Raw genomic sequence first — 25,980 nt, forward strand, 5'->3', positions numbered from 1 at the left:
CCCATTTAGTTTTGGGAAATTGGACGACTAGACCTAGTCGTGCTAGGGGCACGCCTATGCTTCATGTCAGAATTACGCATTTTCCCCTAGGCACTTTTCCTTTGTGAATTTGTCTTTAAAGGACAGCCTCATCAGAATGGACTCATCTGGTACAATACCAGTTTGTAGAACCATAGCTCTTGTATTCACTCTTACCTTCTTTTCCTGGAACCAAATATTTTACTTGAATGTCAATAAAATGGCCCTTCTCAGTAACGGAACATTCTTGACTCCTGAGGCAGGGAAGGAAGCCAGGCACTTGTACATTTGTTTTCAAACGAACTGGTTCTTATGTTGTTAATATTTAACCATTCACCATAGTATTCCTACCAATGTTTCCACTTGGTTTTCAGTTAATTCCATTTCTCACAAGCAGATAAAGGCTCTTTCACTTTCCAGAACCCTCTTTTAAGCAAATATAGATTATATTTTTGGCTCAAGAAGGAACAAAAAATGGAAGTTGGAAGGCATATTTTTTCCTTGGTTGAAGAAAGGAGGCCACGGGGAAGTAATTCCACCAAGAAAGCATAATGGATGTTATGGTAAATCTTCATGATGGCCATGAATATTTTTATTGTTCCCTACCCTGTCTTTGCTTAAATTGCTAGGGTTGTGGCTAAAAGCAAAGCTGGGTTTTTTCTTCTCAGGTTTATAGCTTTGAGAGTCAGGAGGGAGGAACATTAAGTGTAAAAGCTACTGAAGAGGGCCAGGTGATCTTATCTCTTTAATGAAAATGACTGCAGACAGCTTCCTTCCAACTTTTGAGTTATCTGGGTTCCTGAGTGTCCATTTCTCACTGGTGTTTGCTCTCAGGATGAAACTCTAGGAATGCATTAGGCAAAAGATTATGATTTACAGCTTACCACTGTTTACTGTTTTAGTAATATATTTGTTTTAGGGAAAAGACCTCCTTATAACACATTTCATGCTTTTGACTTAAGTTGTGACTCCTCTTTCAAGTTTGGGATATTTTGCTTCCAGGAGATGCATTTTGGTCTTTTCCTTTTCTTTTCTCTTCCTTTCTTCCTTCTTCCCTGTAACAGGTATCTCCTGCTGCACCAAGTCTGTGGGCAACAATGCAAAAAGTCAACCAAAATTCAAAAGTCTAGGCTGATCCCTCAGTATACCAGTTTTAAGAATGTCTGGTGTCACTTGGACTACAAATGACTTTCAAGGTCAAAGACCATAAGCATGAGTCAAATTGGAAACATTACCTTGTAGAGCCAGTCTGTCTGCCTGGTCACTTAGCGGTTTATAAAACTTGACTCCTAGCTAGAAAGTTAATTGCCAGAGGTTCCATGGAAAGCACTGGACTACCACTCAGAATCCTCCATTTACTACATAGGCCAAATGATCTGGCTCTTTTCAAGGAGTTAGCAAGAACATTCTACATTTTTCTTATCCAATATGCACAAATATTTCTTTGAAGAAAGATGACATTTTAAAGGTTCTTATTCAATTAAAACTTCCTAAAGCACGTTTTTTCCCCATTAACTGACAAACATGACACAGAACTATTTTCTTTCAAGATTATTATGCCTCTAAATCTTTTTCTGTCTCTTTCCTATTTAGCTTTGGATTTGCACAAAACACCCAAGCATTTTTCAGCAGTATGAGCTGAGAGTGTGGAATTGAATGAACATGCCTGGGATTTGAAATGAGAGATCTGGGCGGGGGAAGGGGAGAAATATATTCCTTGCATACTCAGATGCGCCATAACTGAGGATTCTACATTTTCTTTCTAAAGCATACAGTGGAGATGGTTTATTTCTGAGAGAAATTCTATTTTAGTTTTGTTTTGCTTTTAACCACCAGCATGTTTGTATTTGTCATTCTTGTACATGGATTTTAAATTTAGGTTATTTTAATTTTTCTAACCAAATATTTTTCAAATATCCACTTATGTTGGAGAGAAAAGGACATTCCAAAAGAGTTACTTATAGTATTTTTAACACATAAGTAAAATGATCATAAAACCTTCACATGTGCTTTTTATTTCTCATTAAATGCCAGAGGGAAAGGCAATTGCAGGCGTGTAGTATTCCGACATTTCAGCGTGCTGCACTCCTGTCATTCCATCGTCTGGGGCCACGTCTGTGATCACTGTCTTGTGCTTGCCAATAGAGGTTTTCTTCTGGATGCTGTGTCTGCTCTTGGTCTTGTGGCTTTAACACCGAAGAGCTGTTGTCTGCAAAAGACAGTACATTAGAGCTCCAGAGTTCACTCAGCTGCCTGCTTTGCTCCCGTGGCGACTTCATTCTTGGGAAGTTTTTAGGTTTCCTGGGAGATGAAGCATGAGCAACATTTGCTCCAGCCTGAGTAATTTCAGAAGGCCTTGAGTCCTGTTTTGTTATTCGGGTTTCCAAGGGTGGGTGAGGGGCATGAGAATTCCCAGCAGGGGCAGTTACCACTACACGTGAATGCTGGTATCCGGCGACTCTGTTACATTTTTAAAAAGAGTGGTTATCATGGTGTTTTTAAAGTGGGGCTGTGCCTCAGAAGCCAAACAGAAATTATGAAGAGGTGTCTGAAATGAATCAGTGTGTTAACATCTGTACTAATACGAGTGTGTATGTTGCATATTCCAGAGCTGCCTCAAATTCTTTCAGGATTTAATAATATTGAACATTGGAAAGATTGAATTAAAGCCAGATAAGACTTGCTATATTTACAACATTTTTTGATGTGGTCTACAATGGATTTTAGTATTTTTCTGAGTTACAAAGAATAATAGCATATGCTTTATAATTTTTGCCTTTATAAACTATTGTTTCTTCATTAACCTCAGTACAATGATATTATATTATTATTGGAATTGAAAAGGTTCTTATGTAAGCCTTGCTTGGTAATTCAAGTACCCTTGAATTGTATAAGGAGAGTGCAGATATTTTAATGCCAGACTCCCAGTTTATGCAGTACTTTTGGGCTGTAGTTCCTATGTTAAATGAGATGATCAGCCAAATCTTTGCTGTGCCAGGAACCAAAATCATTTCCAAACTGCAATAGCAGTATGGTTGCAGTTTCAGCTTCATCAGCCCCAAAGTAAATTCTAATAGGTGCTATCAAACATAGTTTAAAATTTCCTGGTGAGAAACTATAGGCCTTAAATATTCTGTTTTCAAATTTTTTACCTAACCCCAAATAGCTAGCTTCTTAGTTTTATACAGCTATGCCAAGATAAAATACAACAAAACATTCTTCTTTTGGGTATATGAAACAAATCTTTTCATTTTCAACAGCGATAACCAATCTTCTGTCTCCCTCAACCACTCACTTCCCTTCCTCTCCTTCTCCCTCTTTAGTCCCTCCTCCCACCCACCCTCTCCCTCTGTCTGTCTTTTCTTGCATTACCTAAAGCCCTCATTGCTCCACATCTCAAGATAAAGTCAAGATGTACACACTATATAGGAAGTGTTTCTCTCCAGCCTCATACCTGACCACAGCATCCTTCCTTTCCTACTTCATACTCCAATCGCCGAGAACCATGTTCGGTTCCTGAGCATACCATACTTTCTCCCTCTTCCTATGTGTTATTTCTCTAACTAGAAGGCTCATCCTCCCCTCCCTAAAGGCTGGCAAATATTCTCATGACATCATGTCTTTGTCTACCCCTATAACTGACCATATTGTATTTAAACTTCTCTCTTCCTCTTTAGACTCTAAGCAACTTGTGAGCAAGGACCGTTTCCATCTCGCTATTATACTTAGAGCCTAGCACAGTGCCTGGCATATAGTAGCTATACAGCACATATTTGTGGAAGGCTCAGTTGAGTCTAGTTGTCACTCAGTTTGCTTTAAACATAGAGAACTCTCCTTAACTTTTAGTTTATTGTTGGAAGGAAGAGAGCAGAGGGCAGAATGTGCCCTGTGGTGTTTTATAACTCTGCAGGAGGCAGCTCTTTATAGCATTATATAGATTTAAAATTGAAGCACAAAATGGTTGTGATGAGGAAGCATGTACGTAGGGCTGCTTCATCAGGCGAACCCTAATTCATGTAAAATTTAATGCTGGGAAATCAAAAGAAAGGAAAATCACTCTCTCCAAGTGGTAGAAATGATAGTGGGATTTTTTTTTTTATCTCTAGGTGGAAATAGTTTTAAAATTTGCCTCCAGTCTGCTACATTAATTCTATTTGCCTGAATATTAATTGTGGGTATTTAAATAAGACAAGTTGAGTTTCACAAATGCTGCTTGCTGCTACATTTTCACCAAAAAGACAGCTTAAAACTGTTCTTTCTTAAACTATTCCTACTTAAATACATACCCATTGTCTATCTCAAACACCGCTTACCATTCATCCCCAAGTTGTACTAATAAGAAAAATTTCAGATAACCATGATTGCAGTTATGAAATTGCTGGGATTATGAAATATAATCTTAGTTTAACATGCATGGGTAGAATTACCTAAAGTAGCTGCCATTTATTCAGAGTCAATGCCAGGCATTTTATTTGCATCATCTCTGATCATCTCAACAACCTTGATGGGTGGGTGGTATTGTCCCTCTTTACAGAGGAAGGAATTGAGGCTCAGAGAGGTGAAACACCTTGGCCAAGATCACCTAGTAGGTGGCAAATCTAGGATATGAAACTTGGTCTCTTGGTCCAAAAGATCCCTTTCTTTATAGCATATTTCTCGTCCTCAATTAAAGCACTATTGTTTTCTCAGGCATTGGATGTTTGTACATGTCATTTTAGAATAGTTTTCTTTGTACATACCATGATGACATCATGGCTTATGGGCTACCGACAGCAGCCTTCTTGAATTCATGCCCACAGACAGCATTGACAGAACTTTAGGATTTTAATCCAAGCTGTTGGGAGTCTTCCTACAGTCCAAATGATTAGGAATTGCCAAACAGATGAGTCTACGATTGTGTTTCCCAGATTCTACAGCCATATTACAGTATATAGATTGTGTGTGGCTGTGTCATATTATTCGCTTCTGTTAGGATCACAGCACTTTGGGGGATGCTAGTAGGGGCTTTTTCTCTGAATATTATTCTCAGATTTTCTCCCAACTTCCAGACTCAGGAGGTAAACTCATGAACTTCTTGAGAGCAGCCTGCAGGGGGAGATCCTAGGGTTCACATAAAGCTTACACAATAGCCTAAAACTTGCGTCCCAAGTCAGACCCTTCAGAACTGTGGTTTTATTTCTGGAATAACATACAACCCAATAGCCATGTCTTTAGAGACTTGTGGCTGAATTAGTTCTAATATTTAAGGAAACTAAGTTTCAGGTCTTGTAGATATGCCAGTAAGATGTCCGCTAGGTAGAGATTCTACCCAATACTGTGTTCTCTATTGTTTATGTTCTGTACGTGATGGTGGTGACAAGGATTTAGGGAGAATGCCTATTTTAAGCTCTCTGGAAGTCAACTGCCAAGAAAGTCAGCAACCTGTCTTCCTAAAATTATCCACAAAGCCTATGATTGTCATAGGTTTAAAGGCATACATATTCCTCTGTTTTGCAAAAGTTTTTTTTTCTTTTTTAGAAATGGGGTCTTGCTATGTTGCCCAGAATGGAAGGTAGTGGCTATTCATAGGCATGATCATCATGCACTGCAGCCTTGAACTCCCGGTGTCAAATGATCCTTCTGCCTCAGCCTCCCCGGTAGCTGGGACTACAGGTGTGTGCCACCATGTCCAGCACAAAAGTCTTACTACTAACTTTTATTCACAAAGGTAATTCGAAAGGTAGGGCATTGATTCTAACTTACAGAAGCTATACATATTAGCCCCAAGTTAGATCCTATAATTCAACATTGGCAACCTCCTCTTTGATGAGAATGTCCTTTCAGGTGCTGCTTCTTCCTTTCTCTATCCTGGATTACCATGTAGGCCTTTTGAAAATAGACACCTACTTTATGACAGTTTGGGCAGACTAACAGGTCTGTATGAAAAGGCATTGAAAATATAGGCATGATTTCCCCAAAAGAAACCTAGAAATGGCTTTAAAAATTTTTAGAAAGTGAGATATGAAAAAATTATAGAGTTAACATTGATGTTAGGAAAGTAGTCCAGGAAGGGATCTTAGATCTTACGTTAGAATGATATTTGGCTACTTCTTTCACTATTAGCAAATTAATTTATATAGATCACTAGATTTTTCCCTGTTTCTGAAATCCTTGGTTCACTGGGGAAATAGCCTTAAATTCAAAGAGAGCAAGGTTTATCATTATTTGCTGCTGCGGTTCAGTGAGCAGGTTGGATCTCTCATGTGTTTCTTGATATGAGGATGGGATCAGCCAAGAGGAAATGTGAACAATGCTTAGTGAACCTTAAACAAATTAATGCTTTTCCAGGAAGTGAATGCAGTGGGGCACAGACGTTGGGATTACTCCTAACCTGCAGTGGTACTCGTCCTTTACTTCACTCGACAAATACTTATCGTGTCTTTGTGCCAGGGATAAAACATGCCAAAATCCCTGCCTTAGTTGAGATTATATACAGGGTTAGGTATAGATAATAAATGTTAAACATAACTGCTTTATAAAAAGTAATTTACATGAATCTGTAACTACTTTATAAAGAATATTTGAAGGGCATTTAAAAATTATAAGTATCAAAATAAAGAAATAATATTCAAAGATTAGTGCATGGGAAAAAATGGAGAAGAGGATCAGGAGTTCTAGGGTAGGAAAAAGGGGGACAGGTTGAATTGTTTTTTTGATACAGGGTCTCGCTTTGTCACCCAGCCTGGAATGCAGTGGTGCGATCTTGACTCACTGCAGCTTGGACCTCCTGGGCTCAACAATCCTCCCGTCTCAGCCTCCTGAATAGCTGGGACTACAGGTGTGTGCCATCATTACCCAGCTAAGTTTTTTTTTGTATTTTTTATAGAGATGGGGTTTTGCCATGTTGCCCAGGCTGGTCTCTCACTCCTGAGCTCAAGGGATCTGCCCACCTTGGCCTCCAAAAGTGCTGGAATTACAGGTGTGAGCCACCATGCCCAGCTGGTTGTAATTTTAAAAAAGGAAGTGAGGGTAAGCCTCAATGCCAAAGCAATATTTGAAGGAGATGAAGATGGTAGCTATGGGGACACCTAGTAAAGGGAATTGTCTGTGCAAAGACTCTAAGGCCAAGTCTGTTTGTAAAAGAGCAAGAAGGCCACTGTGGCTGGGGCAGAGTGAGTGGGAGAGGATAGTACTAGAACAGGTCAAAGAGATAACGGGTGTGTGGGGAGGAGTGGATCATATGGGGACTTGCAGCCCGTTGTAAGGACTTGCTTTTATTCTGGGTGAAATGATGAAAGGTTGCAGGGTTTTGAGCAGAGAATCAACATACTTTGGCTTATATTTTAGAATTATCACTCTGGCTATGAAGACTGGAGGTGAGCAGATAAGGACAAGGCAAGGATTCCAGTGAGGAGGCTATGGCACGGATCCAGGACAGAGATGCTGGTGACTTGGACCTGGATCATAGCGAGGGAGATGGGAGATGTGGTTGGATTCTGTATTTATTTTGAAGGTCGAAACAACAGTATCTACTAGAATGTTCAATGTGGGGTGAGAGAAAGAGAGAAGTCAAGCTTTTAGATTTGAGTACCAGGTGGCTGGAACTGCCATCAACTGAGATGGAAAAGATGAGAAGTGAAACAGGCGAGAAAGGTTTTAAACATTGTAAATTGTGTATAACTACTAAAATCAGATGCAGATGTTAATGAGGCACATTGGTGTATGAATCTGGTGTTTAGGAGTGGAAACTGGGCTGGATGTGTGAATTTTGGAGGCTTCAGCCTATATATGAACCATGAAATTTCCATGGGAAGTTGCTAATTCCTGGAAGTCCCGTCTCTAGAAGTTGCAGCCAATGACACAGGACTCAGTCTAGTCCTCTGGCCAAGTTGATCTTGCCTTTTATTGTCTTTTAACTACAGTAGCACTGCACCAATCATAAGCAGTTACACTTGCTAGTTTCATTGTTTTGTATTTACTGGTTCACCATATTTTCACACCATGTACAGCTTGAACTAGGGGTCATCTACTAAAATCCTCTCATTTTACAGATAAAGAGGCTAGGCTCAGAGGAGTTAAATGACTTGCCCAAAATTACATGAAATGGTTACAGCGGGACCAGGAGTGCCTACCTTTCAGCTCTGTCCTCTTCCTTACACCAGCTAGAGCACTTGCAGCTTCATTAGATGGAACAGGAAAAGTGATAACAGAGAGGTAAAGTCAGAGGTCATTTCTGCCACCAATTGTTTCCTTCAAAGCAAAACTCTAGGTAGTAGAGCTCTCTTATGCATTAACTTTGGTGGCACTTGCATCCTGTATAGTAAAAAGCCACAGGTGAAGTCTAGCAGACCTGCCCTTTGAAGGGAGAGTCGGAGAGAGCCTTCTGAGTTGCTTAGGCCAGGTTTTGGATAAATCAGGGGGTGACCATTGGATTATAGGAAGCTGGGACATGGGGAAATCATTTTTTTCCATTCAGTCAGTCACAAAAAAGTGATTCTTTCCTGTTAGACTAGGAAACTTAAGGAAGAAGGAGAAGAAAGAGAATGTGGGTGACTCTGCCACGAGCTTTTGATGATTCTTGATGATAAATTGGAGAAGCCTGGAAAGAGCTAAAGGAACATAGAATTGAACGTACTTTTTATTTGACTGTGGATTACAGTCAGAGATATATTCCACTTGAATTTGCCCCAAGTTCCAGCACTTTCTTAGCTATTGTGAATTATGTGGATGGGCTACTGAGTTCCAATGGGTCATTATGTATAATTTGTAAACTGCTGTTCCACTTAGAGAGAATTAACTCATTGAACAGATATTCATGGATTGCAGGCATGGGAATTGTAGGATGAATAAGATAGATGAGGTATTTGTTTTCATAGAATTTACAGTCTCATAGGGGTGTACAGACAACAAACAAATAAGCAAAGAAGGTAAGTTCAGACAGTAATAAGTGCTATGAAGAAAATGGAACAGGGTCTTGGGATAGAGAGAGATTGAGTGAGGTGCTTTAATAGGAGGGTCAGAGAAGGACAGGTGACTTTTTTTTTTAATCTTTTTTTTTTTTTGAGGTGGAGTCTTGCTCTGTTGCGCCCAGGCTGGAGTGTAGTGGCGCAATCTCGGCTCACTGAAATCTTCACCTCTAGGTTCAAGTGATTATCCTGCCTCAGTCTCCTAAGTAGCTGAGATTACAGGTGCCCGCCACCACGCCCGGCTAATTTTTTGTATTTTTTTAGTAGAGATGGGGTTTCACCATATTGACCAGGCTGGTCTCGAACTCCCGACCTCAGGTGATCTACCCGCCTCAGCCTCCCAAAGTGCTGGGATTACAGACATGAGCCACCGCACCTGGCCACAAGGTGACTTTTGAACTGAAACCTAAATAATAGGAAAGAACCAGCCACATGGAGATGAGGGCTATTCCAGGCAGAGAGAAAAATCCCAAGAGCAAGGGCCTTGACGTGGGAACAATCTTAGCAGTATGACAGAAGCACAGCGAACAGGGTTGGGGCCACATCACGTAGGGCCTCATAGGCCATAGTAAGAGTTGTATTCTAAGTATAGCACGAGGCTACTGGAGCATTTTAAGCAAAGGAAAAATTATTATCAACTTTATTTCTTGAAATCACACGGAGATTCCTTTTTTTGAGGAAACAGTCAATGAGGGAAAAAGTCGAAGCAGAGAGGGAGACCAGTTAGGAAATTATTACACCAATCTAAGGAGATGGTGGTAGCTTGCCTTAGGGTGGTAGCAGTGAAGATAGCTGAAGTGATGAAATTTGGGACTGATAGGATCAACCGACTTGCAGATGGTTGAATAAAAGGATTAAGGGAAGAAACAATGGAGGAGACACTGGGTTTTATCTGAATAATTGGGCTGGTAATGGGATCATGAGTCAAGATGGGGAAAACTGGAGAATAGCAAGTTTGTAGAGTAGAGGTTGAGGGGTTGGGAACAGCAGAATTCAGAATTCTATTTTAGATTTATTATGTTGGATAGACCAATCTGACATCCGGGCAGGTAATTGTACAAAAGAGTTTGGAATCTGAGGGAGAGAGAGAGCCAGAGAGAGAAAGTTGAGAGTTACCAACTTTGTATAAATAATATTTAAGGTCAAAGGACTGGAATCCCTCATCCTAGGAAAGAATGTAGATAGAGATATGAAGACCAAGCCCTGGGACACATCAACCTCATGAGGAGATGGACCCAGCAAAGGCTGCTTAAAAGAAACAGTGAGTTGGGGACAAGGAGAAAAACTCAGTAGGGTGTGGTGGTGTGGAAGTCAAGAAAAGAAAGTGTTTAAGGAGGCAATAGTGAGCTGTGATGAATGCTGCTGAGGGGTCCATGACATAAACACAAATCATTGACTTGGCAAGAGGTGACTTTGACAGAGCAATTACTGGGGATGGAGGGGGAAGAAGGCTGAACTGCAGTGGGTTGAAGGGAGAATGGGAAATGACAAAATGGAGACAAGTACAGACAATTTATGTTTGGAGTTTCTATCACCATTTTAGCTAGTGATACGGTAATGAGGCAGGACTACAAGCAGTATTGCTAGAAAAACTCCCAATTATTAGGCTTTAAAAAGGTGAATTAAAACTAATACATATTCCTAGGAAATTTGATCTGCTGTGTCTACTTGGGGGGATTAAGTTTTCATGGAGACACCTTGATGAGTATCCATGCTGCCCTTACCATTCTTGACTACTAATTTCTTGGATCTGTTTCCTGCAGCTCTACCCCTCAAATAGAACAAAAAGCAATAATAAGAAAAACCCAGTATTTATGGAGCACATAGTGTGCAGTTTAAAGGTGTTTTTGCTCATTTTATCCTCACAATTCCTCAGGAGGTAGGAGCTGTTATAATCCCTTTTTGATAAGGTCATACGACTATTCTAAACTCCAGGTGATCAATTGACAATTGAAATCTTGCAGCCGAGCGCGGTGGCTCATGCCTGTAATCCCAGCACTTTGGAAGGCTGAGGCGGGGGAATCTCTTGAGGCCAGGAGTTAGAGACCATCCTGGCCAACTTGGTGAGTCTCTATGTGGTAGCACACATCTGTAGTCCCAGCTACTCAGGAGGCTGAGGCATAAGAATCGCTTGAATCTGGGAAGTGGAGGTTGCAGTGGAGCGCCACTGCACTCCAGCCTGGGGGACAGAGTAAGACTCAGTCTCAAAAAAAAAAAAAAAAGAAAAAGAAAAAGAAATCTTGTTAACTGGCCGGGCGCGGTGGCTCACGCCTGTAATCCCAGCCGAGGCAGGCGGATCACGAGGTCGGGAGATCGAGACCATTCTGACTAACACGGTGAAACTCCGTCTCTACTAAAAATACAAAAAATTAGCCGGATTAGCCGGGCATGGTGGCGGGCGCCTGTAAGTCCCACCTATGCGGGAGGCTGAGGCAGGAGAATGGCGTGAACCCAGCAGGCGGAGCTTGCAGTGAGCCGAGATCGCGCCACTGCACTCCAGCCTGGGTGGCAGAGCGAGACTCTGTCTCAAAAAAAAAAAAAAAAAAAAAGAGAAATCCTGCAACACACCTCGTACTTGAGTTGGGTAGTGCCTTTGTTTCAGCAAAAAATCTTCATTTTCTCTCTCTCCTTCTCACCCAAATACTGAGTAGTATGTTTAAATAATAGCATTGGGATTGGAACCCAGGCAGTCTGGGAGCTCCAGGCCCCTAGTCTCAACCAATATGCTATCCTTTAATCCCAGACAAATGGAAGGGAGACTCCGGAAAGGAAAAGCAGATGACATTTTATCAAATCAGTATTGGTACAGAATGACATAGATGTTATAATGCATTGAGCTAGAATGGAAAATTTTATCCTGGAGACCCCTTCTTAATGGTGTTTTTAAATCTGTGTGCCAGTAGAGCCCATACTAATGGAGTGCTAGTCCTCAATATTCTCCCCTAACACCCATTCTCACTCTGCTAATAAACTGTCCCTTAAAATCAAAATGAGAGTGTCACGTATATACACTTTCCTTTTGGAAAGCATTTTGGTATTTTTCTACCTGACAGCTAGGAAAACAGATAATTGATTGATTTGTTGCCTTTATTGTTTTTAAGTGCCTCTTATTTTGTGTGTAGAATTAGGGGCATTTCCTGAGGAGTAATAAGCCCTCAGGAGGAGACCTTATCCTCCAAGGTATAGAAAGGCCTAGCAGACGTTGGTGGCCAGGAAGTGCCCTAGACTGGAATTATTTTTGTTGTTCTAATCTGAAAATGACAACATAGAACACAGCCAACAGCATGCAGCATTTTATTATGGTGATGCAGCTTTAATTGGTATGTAGAAGGCATGCCTGTGAAATTAGTCCTTAGTGTATTGGCCAATCAGATCACTTTCAACATTTCTCAATGTTTAGTTTCATCTTATAATTAAGTAATAATGATCATTTCCTGGCAGCTAATGACTAGCTAGAGGAGTTAGAAGCCTCATTAGGTTTATAATTTATCAAACTCTAAGCTTTTCATCAGTAGTGTTGCAAAAAGAGAAAGCATCTTCAAATTCCAAAATGATTCAAAACAATCTCTAACCGTATTTCATATATGTATTCACTTGTTCTTTGAGGGCTGACTTTATTTTTAAACTTTTAAAAATAACTGTATAATATAAGCAGGAAAAAATGTTTGTGTGACTTAGAGGAAGAGGGAAAGAGATGTATTGAACTGTGTTAGCACATACACACACTCTAAAAGCAGAATTGATAGACCGTGTTTCCTTTAAGAATCTTTTTGTGACAATTCCACACCCTTTCCTGAAGCAGGCTTGACTATGCATTAATTCCAGCAATAGCATCATTGTATTTACTCCACAAATATTTATTGAGCACCTACTATGTGTTGGGCATTATGCTGAGGATACTGCAGGGGCCAGAGGAGAACGGAGGGAGATGAGAACAAAACCTCCTGTCTTTATTAAGCTGATATTATCATCTTAAAGTTTCTGTCTTCAAAATTACCCTGGAAGACTGCAATTAGGTATGTTCAAAGAGGTCAAGCTAAAGGTAGAGGAGGACCCTCACTGAACCATGTGGACATCTTGCCTCTGACTGTCTCCTCATCCATATGGACATTGCATAGGAGCTCCAGCTTCTGCTAACTCAAGGGTCACTCACTGATCAACCATATTTGGGGGATTACAATCCTCCTTTTGGTGAGAGAAAGTGTAAATCTCTTCTCTTAGTTTGAGACCTGCCCTCTTATTCATTTTGGGACCTGACATGAGCTGGTCATAAAAGAAAAAACCAGAACCAAAAAACAGTGTCTTCTAATTCCAACTCGTTTCCCCTTGAGTTCCTAATGGTTGGGGTATTTATTAAATAAGTACAACCTGATAGAGGGACAGCCAGACCTACCATTCAGGTTGTAGAATTCTAGAAATGTGGAACTCAGGGACTCTTCCAAAGGAATTCTGTCCTGCCTAAATCAGGTCTGAAAGGCCTCTGGAGAAATGGAACAACAGCCTATGTGTACTCACTCTTGGTCTTTCATTGGAGTCACTCCTGGGAATCCCTCAGCGATATTTTCTGTCCAGACACTCATGAGTTCCTTGAAGCAGAGTAATCTTAGGTGCTCAGAGAAACTCCGTGGTTCCTTCACCATAGGAGCAACTTGAGATATGAGGTCCTCTGGATCATCAGGGTTGGCAAAAGCACGCAGCAGAACTCCAGGGAAACTGCTGGCATTTGGTTTGTGCTGTCAGATCAATCCTAGGATTTCAACATCAGAAATACCCGTTATTGTCCTCTGTGAAATCTGTGGGCATTAGCCCTGGTGCCTCATGTAAAAGTTAGTCTTCTGGTTTGCAAACCAATTCTCTTCGTGGTAGACTCTTCACGACCAAGAATTGGGACTTCTCAGCTCTCATGTTACCAAGTCCAGTTCTCCAAGATGGTTCCTGGGAATGCTTCTTCACGTCTGAGTACCTTGTCCCTGAGCATGTTTCATAAATGGGTAAAATATGTGATTGATGTCTCTTTTATTTTATTGAAAGCTTGTTTTCTTCTGTAGCAATTCTGAAATTTGAAGATGTTCTTCATTACTTTGTTTTAATTGCCATGTGACAAATATTTCAAGAAACACCCAGCTATTTTAAAATTTTTGACAGACTTCATGATGGAAAGACATACACACAGCCCTACTTGTTTAATAAATACTCCAACCATTAGGAACTCTAAGGGAAAGAAGTTGGTAATTATTTAATGAACCTTCTGTGTAGTCACTTTCACATAAAGTATAGTTAAGGACTCAGAAGCAGCCTTTTACTGCAGCCCTGAAATTACTACTATTAGTAATTTAAAATCACTTTTCCTAATGTGCCTAGCAGTCTCATTTGCCTATACCACAGGTCCTCAAATAACATTGTTTTGATCAACACTATTTCACTATAAATTGATGAGGAAAAAAAATTGATTTCCAGCTGGGGTCATTGTCTGTGTAGAATTTGCACTTTCTTCCCATGTCTGTGTGGGTTTTCCCCAGGGACTCTGTTTTCTTCCTACATCCCAGGGATATGCATGTTAGATGAATTGGCGTGTCTACAGAGTCCCAGTCTGAATGAGCATGGGTTTGTGTGTGAGTGTGCCCTGTAATGGGATGACATCCTGGCTGGGGTTGGTAACCACCTTTCACCCTGAGCTGCTGAGATAGGCCATGGCCAACCAAAGCCCTGAACTGGAAGAAATAGGTAAATAAATATCTTACTGGTTTTTATTAATCTTTCTTAAATGCATACATAGTTCACATTTATTTCAATGATTAATATTAAAAGTTCTTTGGTCTTTATTTAGAAGTTTGGTGATGTTTTTGTGGCCAGAAATACACCATAGGAATTTAACTCTTGTTTCTATCAATTAGCCTATGGTAGAATTGATTTAACTAGAAATCATTTTGCTTAAAGTCGTAGTTTTTAAGAACCTACCAATGACATTAACTGAGGACTTACTGTAATTGTCCAAGAATTATAGCCTTTGAATTCATTCCTGGATGAGAGAAAAGACATTTCTATGATATATACTCCTATTTAAGAAATCGGGGGTTTTCCAAAGAAAGAAAATATCAGTGCTTCTCTGTATAAGCCCACTGTATCAAGAAAAGATGGACCCACAGAGGTTGAACCAAAACTCTTGCAGATGCAATAGGCACAGCCTCTCTGTTTCCCATTGTTTTTCTAGGTCTAATGAAAACATGAAGACTGAGGGCTTGGATTCACCCTGGTAATATGATCAAGAACAGAACTGCGGTAGTAAAAATGAGAACATCAGAAGAATCATTATATTCAGGGAAAAGAAAGGCCTCAAAAGGGAAGATTACTCTGAATAATTCATGCTCCTTTTCTCTTTTTTCCTGTGTGAAATTCAGTGTTTCTTTTATAATTTTTTGAGAAGAAGGCTATGCTCAGGATCTTTAGAAGCTGGTGGTAACTTCACAATCACTGGCTCCATCAGGCAATGAGAGACTTGCTGAAGGAGAAACAAACCGTGAAGGTAAAAAATTCTACCCAGGATGGCAACTCTGTGTGCTTTAAGAATGAATCCAAGTTTTGGAAGTTGTGGGAATGTGTTCAGTCGAAACTTTTCAATTGCTTGCACTGGGGAAACCACCCTCATCACTAGGCCTGGGGATTATGAACCAAAACCAAGGACTCTAGCCTCTGAGTCAGGGCGAGTGCCTTGGGAGGGAGGATGCAGGGAACTGGGCTCAGTGCCTCTCCTAAAATACCTTTCCCCTCCTAGAGGTCAGGTCTGGCAGGGTTTAATGACTCAATTCGTGTACTGAGTGGCATCTTGGTAGCTCAGGGGAAGTAGGCAACACCACCCAACACAAACTGGGATTGGAGGTTGGGCGGGGTGACTACGAGCTGGACACCTAAGAGGTTATCTTCTTGGAGAGGTCAAAGAAAGCTTTTGCCAAACCTGTTAGATGAGTCAACAGATAGAGACTTCCATCTCTGCTTTCGTTCATCCTAATTTTTTAATAGCACCAAATGTATAGAAAATCCAGAAATGAATTATCTGATGTTGTATATTTATAACAGATGTTAGATGGCTGGTTGATTAGTGTTAGCTATTTCCAATGCATGGGTTGCCTCTGACATAAGTATTGAATTAAATCAAAAATATGTTTATATATACCTACTATGTACCCCAAAAATTTAAAACTAAAAGTAAAAATATAAAATATTTTCAGTAAGCAGCATAGCAAGACCCTGTATCAACAAAAAAATAAAAAATCAGCCAGATGTGGTGGTGTACATCTGTAGTTCTAGCTACTCAGGAGGCTGAGGCAGGAGGATCGCTTGAGCCTAGGAGTTCAAGTCTGTAGTAAGCTATGATCACGCTGCTGCACTACAGCCTGAGTGACAGAGTGAGACCTCATGTCTTTAAAAAAAGTTTTCTTTTTCAGTCAAAATATTCTTTCAAAAGGATCTAGTTAAAGGTTAATTTTCTGGCATAGAAAGCTGGCAGACCAAATGGGTTCAAAACTTTAAATAGCATAATTCATGTAGGAAGACCATTCCTTTTTATTTTTTCCTGTGCCTTTATCTGCAAAGCTCTAAAATGGCCTTCAGAAATAAGGCAAGGTAGCTAATATTTTTCAAGCAAATTCAAGAGCAAGATAGAAATGAAATGATCCCATCTTATCTTTTCCTTCCTCCGATACCTCTGCAGTCTGACCCTAGGGAATGAGTGCTATGCGGATCAGATCAAGAGAGATGATTTGTTTACTACTTCTGAAGACCCTAAAACTTTTGCTAACACTAAAAGTGACCTAACCTCTTGAGAAGGGAGGGGCATTCAGTCTTGAATGACACAGACCAACCAAGAACTCCTATGGACCCGTAAGCCCTTACCCGTGTAGATACCAAAGTGAGCTTTGGGGAGAGAGAGAATCGCTATCTCCCCAGACATCGTAAGGCAGTCCCCTTGAGGCAGCCACAAGTCAACTGCTCAATCTTTGGCTAGTGTCCCTCAGCAGACTAGCTCTAGTTATAAGGGGATGTTCTAAATAACCCCAATGGAACAATCCACAGCCACTTACTGAGTACCTAATAAACCCATGTATAACTCCCTGCTACCTACTCTTGAGGTAGATAGCCTCTGAGGAGCCTCTGGATTCACAAAACCCACCCTTATTTCTCCAAAAAGTGCTTAGGTTTTCTTCCACATCCCCACATCCCAGCTCCCTTCCCTTTCATGCCCACAGCAAGGTCTATTGCTGCAAATTGGTGGTGAGGCAAGTTGGCTGGGAGGTGCACCTACATGGGGGAGTTCTATTGTTTTTATAACCAGTGCCAGCTCTGAGTGCATGGTGAGTAAGAGTCTCTTCCTTTTCCCTCTGGGCTGCCCTCCTCTCCCATGCCAATCTCATTGCTGGCCTGTTGTGGATATGGTGGTAAGCAAGGGCGGCTGCCTGGCTCTGATGCTTCCCAGACTTGGGACCCGAAACTCAAGAAGGCAACGAAACATGTAAGTGAGGGCTTCATGGGCCTGTGTTTCCTATTAGCCAGTATTTCTGGGTGAAGTTTTCTGGGGAGAAGGGGCATATGTGAAGACACCACTACAGCATTACTCCTCCTTCCCCCGTTAAGTAAATAGGAAGTTCTTACTTGGCACACAAGAGTAAAATGAATGTTGACTGCCTCTTCCAGTCACCTTTGGGCTGATTTTAGGTTAGATGACCTTTTCCCTAAAGGAATCTTATTTCTGCAAACTTCTTTTTTAAAACTCAAAATAATGTCTGCTTGTTCACTTTTATGTTAGAAAGTTATAATACAAGAGTAATTATGGTTACTCTTGTAACCATAATTTTGCTTATACATTGGTTTTGCTATTTTCCTTTCTGAATGGTGTTTATTTTAGATTTTAGCTCCTCTCTTGTGTTATGTTGCTAACATTTTTGTCAGCTGCCAGATTATTACAAGCAGATAAAGGGGGAGTTTTCTTCTAGAGAGACCCCCACGTTCACACTCAAAGAATTTGTTTTGTATACCCTGTGAGGCGGGGAGGGAAATAATTCATTGGTGTCTTTGTGTGTGTGTCTATGTGTGTTGTTAGCTGTAATCTGCAAAGATTTCTGCATCTTCAAGCATAAAGATCGCTTTCTCATTTTGTAACATGATTTCTTTTCAAACTTGTCATGTAATTGAATCCAGCTTTGAGTGACACTTTAAAAAATGCTCTCCTGCGTCAGAAGTGCTTCTTTAAGCCAGGTGCTCTTCACGCTCACCTGCTGGCGTATTTGATTAGCAGCCAGCCACAGCCGGTGCCAAATCCATTCTAAATATGGAAGCTTGTGCTTGAGAAGACTAGTCATACTAATTATTCAGACCTCCTCCTTGGAAGTAATGTGGCAAAATCACAGAAGCAGAAAAGCCAGAAACAGTATGAGACTTGCTATTGAGGGACAATAAAATCAGAATTTTGCCTCATAATATTGTTTTGTTCTTGGGTACATCCCTTCCAGCTATGAGCTCACCAGCCCTTGCTCTGTCTCTGAGCTGGTTGGCATCATTGCTGTTCTACAGATGGAGAATGGGAGATACAGCTGTGCCAGCCAAAATGCCCAAAAGCCGGATGATCTCGCTGAAACTGGGAGTCAGCACCCCTGCTGTCTCTCTAGCTCCTTGCTGCCCGTGAATCTGCAGCTTAAAAGAGGAGAGCTGGAGGCTAAGTCGGAACTACCTAGAGTTGCCCGCAAGCAATCTGTATTTGAATTGCCTGTCAGAGGCCAGGTGAAACCAAGCAGTGGGTCAAACCAAAGGGGCTGCATGCGTACATAAATGGGAAGAAGGTTAAAAGTGAGGAAATGGGGGATTGAAGTCCAGGAATGTAGGGAATATGCTGGAATATCCTTTTTATGCAGGCCATCCCTCTTTTAACTGTGGACTGAAATATACTGGATAGTATCTGTTGTACCGAAAGTACAATGTCACACTGGTAGGAAATATTTAAAGTAAAGCCAATGTATTAATTTAAATCATTAATGCAGGAAATATTTATTGAGGCTTTCCCATGAGCCAAGTCCCATAATATTCAGCTTTGTAACTTGAGTGCCTATCATTCAGTGGACGGACAGGAAGGATGCCTTGATGAATGGATGAACACATATTGTTCATGAGATTTTATTTTAAGGACTCTCCATCTTCTCCCTGCTCATCCTCCCTTGGGACAGCCCATTCCATCCCACAGAGACACCTGTTTCACCCCTCCCAGAACCACCCACCCACAGGAAGGAGAATTTCCTTAATGAAGCCAAGTAAACACAGCCCTGTACGCCCATAGGAAGGAAGCCTTTGTGTACTTTTACCCAGGTTGAATCAGGGAAAACCATGTCAGGAAGAAGGGCACACCCTAGCCAATGCACAGAAGTAACATTTGCATGTCACAGGCTTCACCCCAGCAATCCAACACACAGGTGCATAATCTCTGGGCCAAGCAACCAGAGCAAATTTGCCTTCATGGTCTTCGGAGCGCCACCTTCCTTCATTCATCATCTCTTGAGCTTGCTTCTGAAGGTCCTAGCTTCATCTTGGACATAAGCAGCCAGGATCTAGGAAAGGCTCACCAAACACCATTATTTATTGAATGCCCTCAATGCATTGGCCTCAAACCAAATGCAGAATTAGATTACTGTCCCTAACCAGTTGGTTCACATTTTAAACAAATAAATAGGCAGGTAGAGGTGAACTAAATAGAAAGGAAGGTGGAAATATACTCCAGGGAGAGGCAGGTGCTGGGGAGAGGAAACCGGTCAGAGCCTGTCATTTTCAGAGCTTAAGTAGGACAGGATCTCAAAATATTTCAGATCCAGCTCCATGTTTTTGATCAGCCAGGAAGGCAAATTTGGTTGAGAGCGGGAAAGATGAGCCACACACTTCATGCCCTCAATGTTGGCTCATTCTTTCCTGATTGTTTCTATATTTGGGCCCCTATTGTGTCTTATATGTTCTTCTGATATAGGATATGGCCAATATACTTTGTTACGAAGTAACAAAGCAATTATTTGTTTACTTCCTATCTCTTCTAATGGATCATGAGCTCAGTGAGGGCAAGGACTCTTTGTCTTCCTCATCTTTAAATGTCTAAAGCCTGATCAATAAATGCTTGTTGAATATACATATAACACCCTCAACCCCCAAAGCCATGTAACAGGGTAAGGATGACTGCAGTTGGATCTCAAATTAGAACAAGGGCCAGGATTTGAGGTATTCAAGGAATTAAAAATAGATGTGACTGGATTTGAATGGTTGACAGCTTTCTTGAATATGCAGTATGACACCACTGGGATTTTGAGATGATGGGATTAAGTGGGTCGGGAGGAGGCCAGTCACTGGAGGCAAAGGCTCAGGATTAGGAATGCTCTTGTGGTTCTTGGGGAATAGTGAGTGGACCATAGTGGCAGGATGAGGCCAATGTGTGAAGGGACAAACAAAATTGTTTGAAATTTAAACTTTTGGCAATGAGAAACCACTGAAGCCATTTAAGCCAAGCTGTAAAGAGATAAAAGGAAAATTCAAAAGAACCGAATCTAGGTAATAGGTTAGAGCATGAGGTGCCAGGAACAAGGGCTCTATGAAGGAATGGAAGCCAATACCCATGACTGTGTGAAAAAATGCTGATCTGGGTTGGAGAGGAGGGCAGTGGGAATAAATGTTAGGATTCTGGAGTATCCTAACATACTAACATTGTGGGGGAGGGGAGATTTGAGATTAATGTATCATTTGTATCCAGAGTTTTCTTTCTAAATGAGGTTAAAAGAATGGGCCGGGAGTAATGGCTTATGCCTGTAATCCCAGCACTTTAGGAGGCTGAGGCGGGCAGATCACCTGAGGTCGGGAGTTCAAGACCAGCCTGACCAACATGAAGAAACCCCATCTCTATTAGAAATACAAAATTAGCCAGCCGTGGTGGTGCATGCCTTTAATCCCAGCTACTTGGGATTATAGTACCTGAGGCAGGAGAATTGCTTGAACCCGGGAGATGGAGCTTGTGGTGAGCCCAGATTGCGCCATTGCACTCCATTGTGCCATTTTTTGAGACTCTGTCTCAAAAAAAAAAAAAAAAGAATGATGGCTAAACTCTTTATTAGGTGTTTGTTATATGCCAGTCACTGTTCTAGGCATTTTACAAACAGTAGCTCAATTCATACACAGAACACCCCTTTGCAGTATTATTATTGGCCCCACTTGACAGATAAACTGAGGCACAGAGAGATTAAAGCACTTGCCCAAGGTCATACAGTTATAAGACAGAGAGACAGGATTCAGACCAGGATGTAAGTCTGCCGAGGCCCAAATCTTAACCACAAATACCTGCTTCAGCAGGTTCATGGGAAATTTAAGGTATGATGAAAGAGGTTCTAAACAGTGATGTTTGTTATCATTTTGAAAGGAGACCAGAGAAGCATTTCCTGCATCCATTTTCCTATCATCATTATTAATTGCCTGCTCACACACAGTTTAAGGTTATCAGTATATAGTAAAATTTAAAATCTGTAATAGGATAATGTTTCTTATTTTGCCTTTTAAACACTGATTTTTCTCATTTAAAAATTAGTATTTGTTATAAAAATTCAAATCTTACAGAAATAACAGATATACAGTGAATATCCCATGAAATCTTAATTACCCTCCTACCCCCAAATCATTATTTACTGTTGGGTAGAAATTCCTCCAGCTCTTTTCTTTTTTTTTTATCTGAGATGGAGTTTTGCTCTTGTTGCCCAGGCTGGAGTGTAATGGCGCATTCTCAGCTCACTACAACCTCAATTTCCTGGGTTCAAGCCATTCTCCTGCCTCGGCCTCCAAAGTAGCTGGTATTACAGGTGTGAGCCACCACGCCTGGCTAATTTTGTATTTTTAGTATAGACAGGGTTTCATCATGTTGGTCAGGCTGGTCTCAAACTCCTGACCTCAGGTGATCCACCCACCTCAGCCTCCCAAAGTGCTGGGATTACAGGCATAAGCCCCCACACCCAGCCCACCTCTTTTCTTTTATATATATAGGCTGCTGTATTACCATCATTTATGTCAATAGTAATCCTTTTTTCCCAAAGGTGATCATACTGTTTTGTAACATGCTTTTTCTTTTTCTTTTTTTTTTTTTGGCAGAGTTTTTCTCTTGTTGCCCAGGCTGGAGTGCAATGGCGTCATCTCAGCTCACCACAACCTCTCTCCCGGGTTCAAGCAATTCTCCTGCCTCAGCCTCCCGAGTAGCTGGGATAACAGGCATGCGCCACCACGTCTGGCTAATTTTTTGTATTTTTAGTAGAGATGGGGTTTCTCTATGTTGGTCAGGCTGGTCTCGAACTCCTGACCTCAGGTGATCCACCCACCTTGGCCTCCTGTAACAAGCTTTTTAATTTAATAAATAGGACAGCTTTCCATGTCAGGACATACGGGTTTTTTTAAGTTTTATTTTATTTTTAATTGAAACATAATAATTATATATATTTAAGGGATACAATGTGATGATTTGATACATGTATACATCGTGTAATAATCAAATCAGGGTAATTAGCAAGGATATACACTTTTATATTATTTCCTTTAAAAGTTATATAGGATTCACTTTCACTTTCAGCATCATTTCATCTGGATTCACATTCTTGTGCAATCACCAGAGCAACAGATCTGATGTGACTTAGATCCTTACCTCAATGCCATTTTTGTTCCTTTGGTGTCTTGGACAGGACTTAAGGAGAAGCAAGTTCAAATGGGGTTCAGTTTTCTGTTTCTGTGAAAACAATAAAAGCTAGCACTTATGTAGTACTTATGTAGCACTTATGAGCCAGCAACTATTCCTAGCTCCATTGTACAGATAAAGAGACTGAGGCCTAGAGAGATTAAGTAATTTACTTGCTCAAGGTCATACAGTTAGAAAGTCAGGACTTGAACCCTGGCTCTTTGACTCCAAAGCCTGTATATTTACACCACACTGTCTCTTTATCTCTTTGACAAGTCTTTTACCTAAACTAATTAATATGAAGTGGCTTCCATAGCATTATGCGGTCAACCATGGTGTAAAAGTCAATGAAGATAAGCCCTACCACTTCTCTCTGTGGCTCAACTAGCAGCAGAAAGCAGGGAGTTGTCTGAAGGAGCAGCTTCCTTTCTGCTGCTTCTCTCTCCAGCCTCTCTCCACCGGTCACTGTTAGCCTCGAGTTTGACCCTCAACATCCCCAGAGGATGCCTCCTAGGACTCGAACCTCATTTAGTGTCTCTACTGCTAATGGATGCCATGAGTGGAGCTGTCGACCACCTTGGGTGAAGTGGTGGTCTCCATGTCCCAACTGGGCAGCACGATGACCACAGAAAGGTTGTATCTACCCACCCAGCACAACACATACAGAAATTTCAAAAGAGCCTATTTAAGTAGATGAGCATAGATAGATAATTCTGGGAGAACATCCTTAAAAGGAGTTTGGTGTTTTGTTTTGCTTTGTATTGGTTTCTGTCTAAATAAACTAGACTGCTTTAATATACTGTCTCTTTTAATGAAATAAAGTAATTGTCTCCTTAGCTGTGTGCTAGGAAAGCCAATACAAAGACATATAAGAACAACCCCACAGACCTAGATTCCTAAAACCATTCATATTTGATCCCATTCTCAAGATATCTCATTATATACATGCAAATAGTCCAAAATCTGGAAAAATCCCAAATCCAAAACACTTTTTCTTCCAAGAATTTCAGATAGGGGTTACTTAGCCTGCCTCATGCTCCCCAAAATAGGCATTTTCATAGAACTTTAGGGTGAGAAGGGGACCGAAGATTTAAGAAGTTCCACTTCTTCTCTGATACATTTTCCAACAGTCCCCCAAAGTGGGCAACTAGCTTCCATCTGAACACAGTCAAGGAAAGTGAACTCACTAAGTAGGAAAGCAGACTATTTCATTTTCAGAACCCATTGATGGAGGGGGAAGGGATAGCATTAGGAGATATACCTAATGTAAATGACGAGTTAATGGGTGCAGCACACCAACATGGCACATGTATACATATGTAACAAACCTGCACGTTGTGCACATGTACCCTAGAACTTAAAGTATAATAAAAATATATATATATATAATTTTAAAAAAAAGAACCTGTTGAATTGCAACAATATTCTTCTTTATGGTAACTCCATATCTGCTGTCCCAAAACTTTAATTCTTTCATCCTTCTTGGACCAAACAGAAAACATCAAATAGTTTTTATACTTTACCACCTTCCAATCTTTAAGAATAGTCACCATTTCCTTGCCAAATTGTTTCTTTTCCAGGTTAAGGTCTTTAATTCAATCTTCACCTATTATTCCCGTGTCATGATCTAGCATTTTGGACTGTTAAGGTCCCTCTTCTTTGATATGCCCTAAATTGTCCATGTTGCCCTCAGACTGTGACATTTATCACATAACACGGTTCTTCAGGGAAGACTAGATAAAGACAACCACTTACCTTGCTCTTGATGGTCTACTTCTATTAGGTGTGCTAAGCTTAAGATTTCATCCAATTCTTTAAAAGCAGGGGAAATTAAGGAACTTTATTCTGGAAAGTTTGTAAAGAAATCAACCAGTCATGGAATGGCAATTATGAAAAGCACAAAAAATAACACATGTTGGTAAGCATGCAGAGAAAAGGCAACTCTTATACACTGTTGGTGGGAGCGAAAATTAATCCAGCCACTATGGAAAATAGTATGGCAATTTCTTGAAAAACTGAAAATAGAACTACCCTTCGACCCAGCAATCCCACTACTGGGTATCTATCCAAAGGAAAAGAAATCAGTATATCAAAGGGATACCTGCACTCACATTTTGAGCACTACTCACAATAGCAAGATATGGAATCCTAAGTGTTCATCAGCAGACAAAAGGATAAAGAAAATGTATATATACATAGTGGAATACTATTTGGCCATAAAAAGAATGAAATCATGTCATTTGCAGCAACATGGGTGGAACTAGAGGTTCTTAACATTAAGTGAAATAAGCCAGGTAGAGAAAGACAAATGTCATCATATGTTTTCACTCATATGTGGGGGCTAAAAAAGTTGATCCCATGGAGGTAGAGAGTCAAGTGTTAGATATTAAAGGCTGGGAAGGGTAAGTGGGTGAGCGGTGGTGATGAAGAGAGGTTGGTTAATGGGTACAAACTTACAGTTAAAGGAAGAAGCTCTAATGTTCGACAGCAGAGTGGGGTGACTATAGTTCAAAACAATGTATTGTGTATTTCACAGTAGCTAGAAAAGAGACTTGAAAAACTCCCAACACGTAGAAATGATGAATACTCCAGGTGATAGATACTGTAAATACTCCAACTTAATCATTACACATCCTATGCATGTAACAAAATATCACATGTACCCCATAACTATGTACAGATATTATGTGTTAATAAAAATAAATAGAAATCAACTGGTCAATTTATTTTTCTTCAAACAATAATACAGGAAGCCAGGCAGAGTGGATCATACCTGTAATCCCAGCACTTTGAGAGGCCAAGGCAGGCAGATTGCTTGAGCCTAGGAATTCAAGACCAGCCTGGGCAACATGGTGAAACCCCATCTCTACAGAAAAATACAAAAATTAGCTGGATGTGGTGATGTGCACCTGTAGTCCCAGCTACTTGGAAGGCTGAGGTGGGAGGATTGCTTGAGTCCTGGAGGTTGAGGCTGTGGTGAGCAGTGGTCACGTACAAGCTGCACCCCAGCCTGGGAGACACAGCTAGACTCTGTCTCAAATAATAATACAGAAAAAAACTATGGACATAGATATTTTATTTTGTGTATTGTAGCATCTTTCTTACATACCAGTTTTTGTAATACTATTTATCCATGATACCATCTGTTAAGATAGGAATTGTGTAAAAATAACAATGCTGGCTATGCACAATGACTCATACCTGTGGTCCTAGCACTTTGGGAGGCTAAGACAGGAGGCTCACTTGAGACCAGGAGTTCAAGACTACCCTGAGCAATATAGTGAGACTCTGTCT

The 25,980-nt window shown here is 40.7% G+C and overlaps 1 protein-coding gene across 5 annotated transcripts in view; it reads left to right on the forward strand.

The window, feature by feature from the left end:
* Positions 1-25,980, forward strand: part of SHROOM3 (shroom family member 3) — a 350,049-nt gene that overhangs the window by 191,696 nt on the left and 132,373 nt on the right. Inside the window, exon 3 of one of the 5 annotated variants that reach the window (XM_063663774.1) lies at positions 15,175-15,486. The exons of 3 other annotated variants lie outside the window; for them this stretch is intronic. Coding sequence is in view for 1 of the 2 variants with exons in the window: in XM_063663771.1 (XP_063519841.1) it covers positions 17,390-17,469 (80 nt within the window). In the remaining variant the exon portion in view is untranslated. Of the gene's footprint in view, positions 1-15,174; positions 15,487-17,315; positions 17,470-25,980 lie in introns of those variants that run through there. One more of the 5 variants, XM_063663771.1, reaches the window with a different exon arrangement.

Source organism: Pongo pygmaeus, chromosome 3 (genome assembly GCF_028885625.2).
Source record: "Pongo pygmaeus isolate AG05252 chromosome 3, NHGRI_mPonPyg2-v2.0_pri, whole genome shotgun sequence".
Taxonomy (NCBI): Eukaryota; Metazoa; Chordata; class Mammalia; order Primates; family Hominidae; genus Pongo; species Pongo pygmaeus.